This window comes from Panthera uncia (genome assembly GCF_023721935.1).
Source record: "Panthera uncia isolate 11264 chromosome A3 unlocalized genomic scaffold, Puncia_PCG_1.0 HiC_scaffold_11, whole genome shotgun sequence".
NCBI lineage: Eukaryota > Metazoa > Chordata > Mammalia > Carnivora > Felidae > Panthera > Panthera uncia.
This window is the reverse complement of record NW_026057578.1, coordinates 49294294-49309173: the sequence shown is the minus strand read 5'-3', so window position 1 is coordinate 49309173 and position 14880 is coordinate 49294294. Positions and strand designations below refer to the sequence as shown.

General features: G+C 49.0%; 1 protein-coding gene across 2 annotated transcripts in view; it reads left to right on the top strand.

The window, feature by feature from the left end:
- NINL (ninein like) overlaps window positions 1–14880 on the top strand; it is a 173102-nt gene that overhangs the window by 113847 nt on the left and 44375 nt on the right. The window contains exons 14-17 of one of the 2 annotated variants that reach the window (XM_049650110.1): window positions 2980–3109; window positions 5883–5992; window positions 6967–7295; window positions 9125–10291. In XM_049650110.1, coding sequence (XP_049506067.1) covers window positions 2980–3109; window positions 5883–5992; window positions 6967–7295; window positions 9125–10291 — 1736 coding nt within the window. Of the gene's footprint in view, window positions 1–2979; window positions 3131–5882; window positions 5993–6966; window positions 7296–9124; window positions 10292–14880 lie in introns of both variants that reach the window. The other variant, XM_049650111.1, reaches the window with a different exon arrangement.

Below are 14880 nucleotides of genomic sequence, written 5' to 3'. Positions count from 1 at the left end.
GCTCTGTCTTGAGAGCAAAGAAGTCTATGGCTAGCATAGCACCTAAGAGAACCTGTTTTCTGGTACTGCTGAATTTATGGGATGTGTGTATATTCTCAGAATACTCAATACAAGGTACACATGTAATTTTAAGTTTTTCTGTAGGCATACTGAAAAATATAAAAAGAAATAATTTTAGTAACATTTAATCCATTATATCCACACAATTATCATTTCAACATATAATCAATATAAGCAATTTTTTAAGTTTATTTATTTATTTTGACAGAGACAGAGCATGAGTGGGGGGAGGGGCAGAGAGATGGGGAGAGGAGAGAATCCCAAGCAGGCTCCACAGTCAGTGCAGAGCAAGATGTGGAGCTTGAACTCATGAAACTGTGATATCATGACCTGAGCCAAAATCAAGAGTTGGACACTTAACCGACAGAGCCACCCAGGTGCCCCAATATAAGCAAATTTTTAATGAGATATTTTACATCCTGTTTTTGGAATCCAGTCTTTGAAATTCAGTGTAGATTTTAGGCTACAGCCATGTTGGTTCAGACTGACCATACCTGAGCTGCTTGGTGGCCTGTGTGGTGAGCACTGCCATCTTAGATATGCCAAAGCTAGAGCAGCAGTGATCACAGGCTGTGTCAGCAACCAGGCTGTGTACATGCTCTGCTCTGCAGACTTGCCCCAAAGCTCTAACTTGCTAGCCCCACCCTTTTCCCCTCAGAGTTGCTCTTTCCGTCGGGAAACTCTTATATTTGCCCAGGAGCTTCTGCATGAGGTACAGTGACCCTTTATGAAGGGTCTTACAGCATCTATGCAGAGCCTGTCCCTTCTCCTGCTGCCTAGAATTGCCAATAAGAGGATTCTTCTCCAGGGGAGATGCAGTTACAGACCAGGCGATGGCCGATAGGACCAGTTTTATGAAGATTAGGTTTATTCAGTGAGAGCTGCTTGGAGAGGAAACTCAAATAGCGTTCAGAAAACAGAGAGGAACAAAACTAAAAGGCAACCAACAGAATGGGAAAAGATATTTGCAAATGACATATTGGACAAAGGGCTAGTATCCAAAATCTATAAAGAACACACCAAACTCCATACCCAAAAAACAAATAATCCAGTGAAGAAATGGGCAGAAAACATGAATAGACACTTCTCTAAAGAAGACATCCAGATGGCCAACAGGCACATGAAAAGATGCTCAATGTCGCTCCTCCTCAGGGAAATACAAATCAAAACCACACTCAGATACTACCTCACACCAGTCAGAGTGGCTAAAATGAACAAATCAGGAGACTACAGATGCTCGTGAGGATGTGGAGAAGCAGGAACCCTCTTGCACTGTTGGTGGGAATGCAAACTGGTGCAGCCACTATGGAAAACAATGTGGAGGTTCCTCAAAAAATTAAAACTAGATCTACCCTATGACCCAGCAATAGCACTGCTAGGAATTACCCAAGAGATACAGGAGTGCTGATGCATAGGGGCACTTGTACCCTAGTGTTTATAGCAGCACTCTTAACAATAGCCAAATTATGGAAAGATCCTAAATGTCCATCAACTGATGAATGGATAAAGAAGTTGTGGTTTATATACACAATGGAATACTACATGGCAATGAGAAAGAATGAAATATGGCCTTTTGTAGCAACATGGATGGAACTGGAGAGTGTTATGCTAAGTGAAATAAGTCATACAGGGAAAGACAGATACCATGTTTTCACTCCTATGTGGATTCTGAGAAACTTAACAGAAAACCATGGGGGAGGGGAAGGAAAAAAAAAAAGAGAGGTTAGAGAGGGAGGGAGCCAAAACATAAGAGACTCTTAAAAACTGAGAACAAACTGAGGGTTGATGGGGGTGGGAGGGAGGGGAGGGTGGGTGATGGGTATTGAGGAGGGCACCTGTTGGGATGAACACTGGGCGTTGTATGGAAACCAATCTGACAATAAATTTCATATTTAAAAAATAAAATAAAAATAAAATAAAACAAATTAAAATAAAATTAAAAAAAAAAAAAAAGACAAGACAGAGAGGGATGTGTGGAGCCTTGTGAGAGGTATGCCATGGGCTGGGCCCTGAATCCTCTCCATGTGGCCTTGGATGCACTTTTGGGAGTGTCCCAAAAGAAGAAGATGGCTGAAAGCTGCATCCTTGGAAGACACAGCATCACTTGTGCTATCCTCCAGGTTAGTCAGTCACAGGCCCACCGGGGTTCCAGGGAAGGAGGACTTAGATCCAGAGTCATGAGTGGATGTGGTAACACATGCAGCTGTGGGACCATCTAGGAAGGCAGCTATAAACTCTACCCTTTCTAGCCCTTTAAAAGTCAGATGACAGGGTGTGCTTGTTGAGATGTGTTTCATTCAAGTGTGGACAAAATTATGCTGGTTATAAATGAGACCCTTGCTCTGAAGCTTTCATGACCCTTCCTCCTCAAATCCCCTCACATCCACCTATGTGCATGCTCACCCACCATCCTTTCTGTTTGACACAGTCATTTTTCTTTGTGGCCCTTGGTCTGAAACACCTGGTATCCTCTTTTCTCAGTAGCTGTAGAAAGAACCCTTGGAAATTCAACAACAGGAAAGGAAAGAATCCCAGGACACATCCCAGACAGTGCTGTCTCACACCCATGTCACAACATCATTATGGTCTTAAACCACTAGAGTTTCAAATATTAATGGTTCTCTGTATTTTCTACATTACTCCTCAATTTCCACTCCAGTCTTTTTTTTTTTCTTAGCCCCTCCCATGTATCCAGTGGTTGAAAGTGGTGCAGAGCATAAGAAAGTCAGGAAGTGGCCCCTGCCTTCGTTAGGCTCACCTGTCATTAGGAAGCTAGAATACAGTTTAAGTGTTGTGTGCTGGAAGTCAGGGCCTGACACCTGGCTGCTCCCTGGGGGGGCCAGCTCCATACTGCTGTGCTCCTCACCACTCCTCAGGTGGCCATATTGGCTGCAGGGGGTGTCTGGCTCTGCTCTGTAGGACCTGCAGGACCACAACGACGAGCTGCAAACTGCACTGGAAGGCCTGCGGGCACAGCTGCCTCCGAGTTGGCGTGGCCGTCCCCATGCACAGCCAGAGGAACGGCTGCTCTCTGGACATGGCCCAACAGGTAGGAGCCCAGTCCTGGGAGGTAAGGGATTGTGTGCTCCTGCTGTGGGAGAGCAGGGGCTGGTGGCAGTGGATATCTGTCTGCCCCCACTGCATGAGCTGCCCCCTGATCCAGGGGCACTCTATAGGTGGGGCCAGCTCCACAGCATGTCAGGCTTCCAGAGGGTCATGAGCCCCTTTGGACCAGCACATTTGGGAGAATGGCCTATAACCCAAGGCCAGGGACAATATCCAGAGCCTCAAGGGAAGAAGAGGGTGAAGGTTTTACCATTTAGGTAGAGATGGTGAAGTTATGATGACCTTGTAGTGACCTCAGGACAGGTATGACCTAGTAAGCCTCTTGGGTCGTGGGGAGGATCCATAGAGATGTCCCAGGGTGATCATTCAGCATGGTTGGACACAGTCATTTAGGGAAGGGAGGGGAGGAGAGGAGAGGCTGGGGGTCATACAGAGCATGAGGTCTGGTCTTAGGTCTGTAACAGCTCTCAGGGAAAGTGCTAGATTGTGTGAAATGCATCAGGGACTTCCAATATTCACAGAGGCCTCACATGGACCATGGCAGAATAGGGCTGATGTTTACTGCCTGGAATGTGTGGAAAGGGTCAAGGTGGGGTGGGGCCTTGGTACCTTGGTACCCATGCACAGAGCTGATGCTGAAGGTGTCACTTGAAAAAGATCAAGTCTTCCTGCTTCCCAACTCTTCAGCCTGTGAGGTTTGGGACAAGCTCCAAACACCAAGAGACCTCAGTGCCCTGTGTTTAACTTGTTGCCTCCTACTAGAGACCAGAATGGGTGGGGTGGGGGTTCAGATGCCCCAGCTGTCCCTGAGGTTTCCGTGGTTCATCTGGAGGACAGGGTGGGTTTGGCTGGTTGCCGCCTTTCCTTACAGTTGTGTGCAGTAGGCAGCATGCAAGTTCACATGGTGCCCATGGCTCCATGCATGCTGCTGCTGGTGGGAGTACACAAGGGGACCGCCAGGACTTCCCTACCTCTGGCCACTTGGCTGCCTCCACTGACCGCGTATCAAGGCAGAGTCAGCCCCTCAGAGAGCGTCTTGTTCTCATCTGCAATCCTGAGAACACTCAGAGCTACCATATTGTCCTAAAGCTGTTTACTTCATAAAACAGAAAAAAAGTTTGTACCTAAGAGAGCCAACATGGGACCCTCCAAGGGGAGCTGAGTGGGGCTTTCTGTGCATGTGGGTCCAGCTTCCTCGGCCCCTTTAGGCCTTCTTTAGTGGAGTCTAATGGCTCCAAGTCCATGACTTGTAGTCTACAGCCCTCAGCTGGGAGGTGTTGGGGTATGGCCAGCACACTGGACATTATCACATCCTCAGGTAAGTGTTACATGTGGCTAGGTGGGCAGCCTGACCACAGGGAGGAACTTGTCCCTGGAAAGGAGCCCGGGATACACAGAGCATGGAACCTTTGTCAAGAGCCACCAACTTGTAACCCAGGGAGCAGCAGAGCTAGTGTCCTGTACCTTGGGTGGCCCTTGTCCAGAAGACCTTGGGTTGTGGCACTGAAAGGCAGCCTCTGGCTTTATGTCATCACTGATCTGCCCACCAAAGCCCTTTCTCTTTCCCTTTGCCCCCCCCCACCCCCCGCATCTGATCACAGTTTCCATCAGTCCCTTCAAAGGAGGGGGGGTCTGTCTGCTGCCACAGGGGAGTCTTGGGGGAAGGGCTGTGTGGATCACGGTGGCTGTGCCGTTAGTGCTTCCAGCTGGAGCCACTCCAGCCTGGTGTTCCTTCACCCAGGCCTGCTCAGCCAAAACCATGTGGCAGCTCTGGCTGTCAAGGGAGAGGCTGCTTTCTTTCCTAAGGTGCTTGTCCTGACTTCTCTCAACTACATGGTTCTCAGTCTGTCACTTGTTTTCATGGAAAATAGTTAAGGGGTGTGTCATTTCCCTTCACTTTCCCAGCCCCAGACCAACACAGATGAAACCTGAGCAGTAGCCAAAACCCACATTCTGAGTCAACTCTTTGGTGTGCCTCTCAACACACACAGCATTGGGAATGCCTGGTGCCCCAGGGGGTGCTGGTGGTGCTTGTGGTTCTATGGGTGCCTCACAAAATGAGCTGCAAGGACATCTGACATTGTTGGTCTGTGAGAAAAGTCATCTGGAACAAGCAGTCGCTTATGTCCTCTTTCCTGTGATCTGTCAGAAGCTTTGCTCCATGAGTATTTACCATGCCTAATGTATTTGTTGAAACTCCATATTATTATCATATAAAAGTAAGTAACATAGAGTCTCCAAGAAAACGGAGGAGCTAAGATAAAAAGATTGAAGAAATAGGCTCATACTGCCTCATCATAAAGCATTGACTGCTCCAGAAGTTAGTCTGTGCCTTGTCTGTCTTCCCAGTTCCTCAGGGTACCTGGCATCATCCGGGAACAGAATTCAGGGGGTAGTAAAAGTACCATGTATGCCATCTTTTAGGGAATCCAAGGGCCTGATGGTTCGTGCAGGGAGCCTCCTGGTTATATCTTTGAGGAACGAGTGTTAGGTCAAAGAGACCTGATTTCTGAAGAGCTCCTACTTTGAGAGCTCAAGATAACATTGCTTGTGGAAACCTTCAAGGGTCAGCTGTCTCCACCAGCACTGCATTCCTTTTGCAGAAGGTGCCCATGGAAGGTTGTGCTTGGTGGGGGTCATGGTGGAGGAAGGCTGGGCTGAATACTCAGTGCTGTCCAGATGTCAGATTGGAAGGCTAGGAATAGACCCATGGCATCCTTGGCAGGTCATAAATGGAAATGTCTTCTTGTTTGCAGGCATCACTTCATTTGTGGGTGATTGCATTCCAGTGAGTTTAGAAACCGAGATAATGATGGAGCAGGTGAAGGAACACTACCAAGACCTCAAGATCCAGCTGGAGACCAAGGTCAGGGGGAGTGAGGGTGGCCACAGGGACACAGAGAGGCTTCCTGCTGCATGCTAGAAAGCTTCGCTTGGCAGTGCACGTTTCCACATGCACACGTGTGCCCTAGACTCTGGGCCCCATAGTAAGCCTGCTACGGGGGACAAAAGATTATGGGGAAACATTTTAAAATAAAATGAACATTCTGCCTCACACCCTCTTTGGAAGTAGGCAGGAGATAAGGAAAGACCAATTAAGGGAGGGAATGAGGTTATGTGTACCCGAATTCACAAGGGTTGCACAAGGCCAGACCACCCTGCTCACTCTGCTGAAGGGGAAGAACACCTCCTGGCTGTATTCTAAGCAGAAACAACCCTGGGATTGCCCCTTGTGGGGTACTCTGTGACCTTGTGGCCAGGACCCTGGCTGAGTCTGTCTTCTTAGATAAACTTCTCTCCTGCTCCGTTAACAGATTGTAGTGGGTTTTGTTAAGGGACAGGATCCATGACTTGTTTTCATGATTTGTTGTCAGAGTTCAGAGTAGCAGCAAGGTGGGATTACATGTCTTGCACTTGTGCCCTGGGCTCCCGGGATGCATTTGCTGGAACCTCCTGCCTCAAGGATGTTCAGAGTCACCTGCTGGTCTCATGAAGGTTCCCCAGTTCTCTCAGTTGTTTCACCCTCTGCCCTCCTTGGAGGCCTGACCAAGCACCTGGTCTGGTATGGTCCCAGCCTCTGTTCCCCACCTGCTGGACCTGCCCCCTGGGGCCCTTGTGAAGGTTATGCAAGACAACAGAAGCCCACAGCCACACTGCACCCTGGGGGAGGCTTGACTGTCTTTAGCATAGCTTTACCCTCACAAGCCTGTGCACTTTGTCGGGTCTCGGCTACCAGTTCTTTGGATGTTGTGCCTGGAAGTCCGTTATTTCTGTTTCACATTGTAAGGTAAGTCATTCTCAGGACCTCTTTATCTTTGCTGCTCACGTTTCTCTTCTCAGGTAAATTCCTATGAAAGGGAAATGGAGGTGATGAGAAGGGACTTTGCAAAGGAGAGGGAGGAAATGCAGCAGGCCTTCAGGCTTGAGGTCCGTGTGTTGGAGTGCAGGAGGGCCGACCTGGAGGTGCTGCTCATGAAGTCTCAGGAGCTCATCCGAGGCCTGCAGGACCAGCTCCAGCAGGCTTCCCACAGCCCCTTGACAGAGAGGGCAGTGTTGGGACAGTGCTGTGCACAGGCGCTATCTGGCCCAGCCCAGCGGCTGGCCCAGGAACAGGACCCACTGGAGCAGGAGCAGCGCCAGAGGCATCGGAAGGAGCTTCAGCGAGTCAGGTTGGGTGCCGTGTCCTTTCAGGATCTCACATCTAGGGTTTCTTGCCAAGAACCCAAATTTGAAATTGCATTAGGCAAACTGCTCAAAATCACAGTGTCTGCTAACGGGGTGCTTTTTCTCAGGGCAGGTGGGTGAGCATTGAAAGAATAGGATCATAAGGATTGTTCCTTTGCATTAAAAATGTGTTAACTAGAGTAGAGGAGTTAAAATTCCTTGTAGAATTCTGCCTTAGACTCGCTGATAGCAAAGGTTCTTAAATGTTCTTCATTTAATATCTCATTCTAATTTTCCAGGATGTTGTATTATATAACACATGAGGAGATGGATAAAAGGTATAAAAGCACTAAAACCATGGGAAAGACGAGTAATTTGGGTTAGTGAGGTTCTTGAAAAGGTCAAAATATATGAGCAAAGAGGAGGAAAGTTTTATTTGGAAAACGAATATGGCATTTTGCATCCAACGGTATCATAGTTATGTGAAAAATACCCATATGTCCATATGGGTCTGACTTAATAGAGTGAATGACTAGTTATTTCAGCCATGGTGCTGGTTAGTCAGCCCCTCTGTGACTTGTGGGGAGTCTTGGACCCGCCCAGCTCAGGAGGAGATGACCACGCCCATACGTTGACCCAGGGCTGATCTGACTACTCACAGTAGAGGGGCCCACCGTACTTCCACTCCTCATGGAGGGGCTGTGTAGGGCTCAGTGGAGTTCCAGTGGTGGAGCTGAGTACACATGGCATCAGTCACCCCCTGATTGCAGGATGTTTGCCACCTGTATATGGAAATGCACCCTCCAATCTGGGTGGGGTACACTTTCCCTTTCTTTGGCTTGATGATTGGGGGTAGCTCAAATACATGAGATGTGCTGTGAAAGACCAGACTGCCCTCTGAGTCTGTGGGTCTTCCCTCCTCCTTGCACTCCAGATGACACCGTGGAGGGGCCCCAGGCCCTTAAGGCCTGACAGGAACTGTCCCTCTCCTAGAGGACCATAAAGGTCATTTTTAAGTCATGTACTTCTTCTGAGCTTTAAGTTATTTTCTTTTAAACCCCAGAGCTGTGTGATAAGGGTCTTGACCCAAGTCCTTCTAGACCCCACCAGCAACGGGGGGGGGGGGGTCGGTGCAGGGTAGCCCCTCCCACCATCTTGCACTGTCCATCTGGAGGACCTTCTTGCTCATGGCCCCTCCTCAGGCTGGAGCTGGAGCCACATACAACCATATGTCCTGTCCTCAGGCCAGCACCGGCCAGGAGCAGAGAATACGCCCTTAGTGCCCCCACCTCAGCTGGGACTCCATTCTCCAAGGAGAATTGGAGCTGGGACTCCAAATCTTCAAGGGTAGTTTTGACTGTGGGCAAGATTCACACGGCTCACTAAAGCTTTAGACCACCAAAGTTCTATCCTTAGAACTTCCTGTGATAGGGGACACGTCCTGTGTCTGCTCTGTCCATGATGGCAGCTATGAGCCACATGTGGTTACTGAGTCCTGGACATGTGGCCTGCATGACTCAGGTACTGAATTTTATCCTATTTAATTATAATCAACTTACACTAAAAGTCAACTGTGTGAGTGGCTTCATGTCAGCTTCTATATGTAGAACCCAACCCCACTGAAGAGATCCTCCAATAGACCCTCTAAGGAGGGTCCCAGGGCATGCATGGAGCCCTGGGGTGCATGGGAGATGAAGGGACAGAACAGGTCAGGCAAAGAGGAGGTTTGCAGTCAGGACAAGAAGAGACTTTGAGGAGGCCTTTCCAACCCTGGGGGGAAGGGCTGGGCCTGGAGCTACACCCACAGTGCCTGTGACATGCTCTGTTTCTGTAGGAAAGAGGCAGAAGTTGAGTTGAACCACAAGCTCTCAAGGACGGAAGCCCAGCAGACTGCCCACTCTAAGGACTTAGCGCTGCAGCCTCAGCAGGAGAAGGAAGAGCAGAAACACCTGCTGCAAGTCCATGAGGTGATAGAGCAGCATGATCTGGAGAAGGAGCAGAGGGAGGGCAAAGGGAAGGAGATCCTCCCACTCTGTGGAAGGCAGCAGCTAAAGCTGCAGGAGCTGACAGGTGAGGAGCAGATGCAACCGTGCAGGTCCTCTGCCCTGGAGAAGGAAAGACTGGAGCTTGCCTGTAGGAAGCAAATGGGAAGGCTTATGCAGGAAGAAGACATGCTGCAGGCCTGCTTGAAGGATGGGCCAGCAGTGGCAGGTGGTGACCAAGAAGGTATGGGTGGCCCCATGCCCCTCTGTGCAGGCAGGAGGGAGCAGTCACTGGTGCGGCAGGAACCTGGTGCTGGGCATGGCCATGGGCAAGCCAGGCACAGGGATGTGCCAGGCCGGTACTTGTGCCATATGGACCCCAGGCAGAGCCCAGCCCTAGACCCTGCCTTGGCCTGCAGAGGGTCCTTGGAGAACCTTGGCCTCAGAGAGGATGGTCAGGGTGTACTTGACCCTGAGGAGGTAGCTTCTGCCCCCCCAGGGAGGTGGTTACAGGTGCATCAACGTGGGGTGGACAAGAGAGCAGTCCTAGAGGAGCTGGTACCTCCTGCCATTGGCCCATCTGGTCTGAATCAGCCTGAAGCCCAGGAGCTGCTCTGGAAGACAGAGGGAGATGCCTCACCAGCTCAGCCCCCAACATCAGGCAGAGGAGAGACCGAGAGGCAGCCAGCCATTCTTGAGCGAGCTGGGAACCTGAGTGGGGGGCTGGCCCCCATGGGGAGCCAAGGGCAGGCCTTGGAGGAACAGGCCCGGTGTGGGAACAGCACCCTGGAGCAAGGGCTGCAGCACAGCAGTGACAAGGCCAAGGAGGGCACCTTGTTCTCCCACCTGCACCTTGCTGACCCCCAGGGAGCCAGGCAGGAACAGCTTGAGGTCCTGCGGGAGGAAGAGGCCAACATGGCTCTGGAGCAAGAGAAGGATGGCATGAAAACCAAACTGCTACAGCTGGAGTATGTCGTTTGGGCTCTTGAGAAAGAAGCAGATGCAAGAGAGAACAACAGGTTTGGTTTCTAAACATTCTTAGAATGCCTAGCTACACCTTCTAACCTCTACCACTGCCCCCCCACCCCCAACATGGGTTTCATGACAGCTGCTGATGCGGGTTATGTAACTCTTGTGCCTGTGCAGCGGTCATAAGCCCATCCCTGACCCTGGGCATCCCACAGGTCACCAGATAACCAACGAGTGGGCGGGGGCAGAGCTGGGTCATTCTGGGCAACTAAGCTGACTGGTGTCCCCTGCTCTTCCTTAGGAAGTTCTTGCTGATCTCGCAAAGACAAAGACAGACTGTGTTTAGAGCCCCACTTCAATTCTGGGTCACCTGAGCCCTCTTCCTGCTGACTTTGAGCAGGACCTACTACTTTGCCCCACCAGCACATGTGCCAGGCACTGTCCTTGAACTGCAAGTTCCTGTGCTTTCTAAGTAGAGCAACAGAGGAGGCCAGCAACCATCCAGGCAGCCCTGGCACCTTCTGGGAGGCTGGGGTGGGGTGTGAGTGCTCAGGGGGTTTCAAGATGCTGCTGCAGTTGATTCCTCTCCAGGGGAAGCCTCAAGGTGGGATGGTGTCCTGGAGATGTTGGTCTGTGGGCAAAGTGCAGAGAGCACCCAGGTGTGCATCCAGGCCCTCCTCCTTCCCAGGATCCCCTGGGGGACTCAGGCTGACACATGTTCTTTCTCAGAAGCCTAGAATTCTAGAAACTAAGCTTTTCTAGATGCGGCAGCACATGGTCTTAGATGCTTTTCTGGCTCCTTAGGAGACTGATGGCTGCCCTGGGAGAGGTTATAGGTACTTGCAGGTCAGGCACAGCCACGTGATATGGTCAGTGCTCTGTGTGAAGTGCCATTTAGTCCCATTAACCCCTACACAGCACACCTGTGAGGGGTCCACTTCCTGTGGAAATGGAGGCTCTGTTAAGTATTGTGTCACTTGTCCAAGTAGGTGACTTGGGTCTGTCTTGGAATGTGGTCACAGGTGTGTGGTGAGACCTGCATTCCAGCTCAGGCACCAGCTTCTGGGTCTGGGTGACTATGGTGGGGTAGCTTCCTTGGAAAAAAAAAAAAAGGAGAGTTGGGATTTATGTTAAACCAAACAGAATAAATGTCAGTGCACCACCCAGCTGACAAAAAATTATGAGCATAGCTATAAGTCCCTAGGCACCATTGCTAAGCCTCCTCTCTCCTCCCAGAGATAGCTGTCCTGAAGGGGCTGTTTATCAGTTTATAGACATTGCTTGATGTGCAGCCTCTTAGGTGGGTGTCTCTGAGCCATGTAGCACCTTGTTTGTGGTGGCCTGACTTCTAAATTTCCTTATCCATCAAGTTGCCATGGTGCCATGTCTCCAGTGGGCCACAGAGCACAAAATGAGTGTAGAACATGCACTTACTATCCCAACTTCTCCATAGCAAGCTCCCCACAGGGGCTGGTCTCCGGCCCTATGGACACACTGTGGGGACCTGTTCTGTGCATGAGTCCATGGTAGGCTCCAGGCACACCCAGGGCCTTGGGCACAGAAGCAGCCAACAGCCTTGAATCTCACTGTGCCGTTCCTCTCGGACACCTCCCCATGGACAGATGTGTGTGCCCACACCTGTGCTGTCCAGATTCCCCAGCCCAGTGCCAAGTGGTCTGCTGCTCACTGGCCTGAGTCAGAAGGCTGCCCTTGTCCTCTCTCTGCTCCTCCTGGTCTGCACTCCCCACCTGTTGACCCTATAACTATAGTCACAGCTGTAGTCTCAGCAGGGTCTTTTGACAGTGTTTATGGGGCATCTTCTGTGTGGCAGTGCAGCTAGGGATTGCAGCAAAGAGCAGAACAGATGTTTACAGCTTTCAGCCCATGAGGGAGGCACCATGCTTCCTGCATGTCCAAGTGTCAGGAAGAAATGTGTTACCATGTTTCAAGGATGAGGAAACTTAGAGGCCATGCTGCTGAAACCATGTACATTTTCCAGGAACATGTGCACACATGCTGAAAGCCTAGGTGAATGTATAGAAATGACCAACTAAAATTCAAGCTGGTAGTTTTCTGGGAGGTGGGGGGTCAGGTCTGGGAAGGCAGGGGAGGCACTGGGGCAGAAGCAGGCTTGGCCCAGGTTAGAAGGCTTTGGGGAACGAGAAGATAACTGTGCAGACGGGGGAATGTAGATGGGAGCCAGCTCTCATGGGCCGGGGAAGGGTTTTCAGGGGGTAGGCTGCTGGGGCTCTGAGCCAGGCAGCTGTGGAAAGGTGCTCTCAGGTAGCCAGGAAGACTGAGAAGAGCATATTGCAGGGACTGTGGGGTGGGTATAAAGGCAATGCGGAGGCCGGCAGAGGGCAGGGGGAGGTGGATATTACAGCTGTCCAGGCAAGAGGTGACAGTGGCTGGGGACCAGAGTGATGGCATCAGAGGTGTAGGAAGTTGACTGGCAGGGGTGTGGAGGCCAAGTTGATCAGTTATAGGAGGATGGGATATACACAAGGTGTTGGAAATGGGTCACAGAGCAATCAGAAGACTCCCCAGAAATGCCACTGACCAAGAAGTGGGGAGGGCAGGATTCAGTTACACATGAGGAGCCTGTGGTGTCTTTCGCAGAGTGTGGTGGGTGGAAAATTGAGGAAGGATCCCACAGAGGAAGGGGAAACCAAGGGGCTGCATTTTTAGGGGAAGAATCCTAGAAGGAGAGAGGAACACCTGTCTCTGAAGCCCTTGAGAGGCCGGTTCACACAAAACCAGCCTGAAGGAATCTACCAGGCTCAGCAACATGCAGGTGCTTGCTGAGCTCATTGGCATCCCTCCAACCCCAATGCTGGGTCCCCAGTCCCAGCTCCTGCTCTGTGAGGGGAGGTCTGGCCCCAACACCAGCCAGGAGATCCTTGGCCACAACTCCCAGTGTATTGGCCTTGTGGCCACTTGTAAGTAAACATGTGCGACCACCTTCCAAACCCACAGCAGTTGTAGGCTCACAGGTTGGGCAGAACTCAGACTTACAGGATCTTGAAGGCCATGGTGAAGATTTGGGCCTTTATCATAAAAGAAAGCAAAGTGCAGAGAGCTACATGACCAGATTTGGATTGTGAAAGAATTTTTGCCAGTATTTTAGAGAATAGCAGGAGTAACCTGAATATCCACAGGGTTAAATTTATCCACAGTCACCTCTCCTATTGCTATTTTGCTCTACACACACACAAATCTACACATACCCTTTTAAAATATTTTCTGAATCATTGGAGATAATTGCAGACATTATGACTCTTTACTGCTAAATGTTTCAACATGTTGTTCTGTAAGAACAAGGACATTCTCCTGCATATCCACAGAATCATTATCACATATGGGAAATTTAGCATGAATATGCTGCTATTTTTAATTTGCACTCTACATCCAGATTTCACCAGTTGTTTTGGTATGTTCTTTCTAGATTGTTCACTCACCCTGTATCTAATCAAGGATCAGGTCATGCATTTAGTTAATCATATCTCTTTAATATCCTTTTTTAAAAAGTTTACTTATTGAGAGAGAGAGAGAGAGCATGCATGCTCGAGCATGGGGCTTGATCCCATGAACTGTGAGATCATGACCTGAGCCGAAATCAAGAATTGGTTGCTCAACTGACTGAGCCACCCAGGTGCCCCATATCCTTTAATCTAAGAGTGTATCCATCTTTTTTTATTAATTTTTTTGTCGGTGGATGTTGACTTTTTTTTTATCATGGTAAAATATACCTAATGTAAAATCAACCATTTTAATTGCTTTTAAGTATATAATTTGGTGGCATCATGTAACACAATGTGCAGTCATCACCACTGACTACTTCCAAAACTTTTTCATCATTCCAAACAGAAACTCTGTACCTATTAAACAATAATTATTGCTAGTATTTTATGAGGATTTTAGCATCAATATTGGTAAAGGATATTGGTCTCTAGTTTTCCTGTACTGTCTTTATCTGGCTTTGATATCATAGTAATGCTGGCCCTGTGTAATGAATTAGGAAGTGTCCCCTCCTCCTCAAATTTTGGAAGAGTTTGAGAAGTATTAGCATTTTCTTCTTTAAATGTGTGGTAGAACTCACCAGGGAATCCTGGTAGCTCCTGGGCATTTCTTTGTTACAAGTCGTTTGATTAACTAACTCAATTTCCTTACTAGTCATAGGTCCAATTAGATTTTTTATTTCTTCATGAGTCAGTTTTGGCATATTGTGTGTTTCTAGGAATTTGGACATTGATGTTTTTGAAAAATCAAGACCAGGTGTTTTGCAGAATTCCTCCATTTGGATGCCTGGTTTTCCCCTTGGTTAGATTCCTTCTTATATCTCATGCCTTCTTTATAGGATCTTTTTCTTTCTAATGTGTAGTCTTTAGAAGTTCCCTTAGTGAAACTCTGTTGGAGTAAATTCCCTTAGTTTCTGTTTATCTGAAAATGTCTCAAAGTTTCCCTCTTTTTTGAAAGATAGTGTTCCTAGGAACACAAATCTAGATTTAAGGGCTGTTCTCTGCCCTTTGAACATATTCAGTATCTTCAAGATTCCACTGTTGACATTAAGTAGTCTACTCTGTTTAGTTATTGCTGTATATGTGTATTAATTTTCTATGGCTGCTGTAACAAATTACCA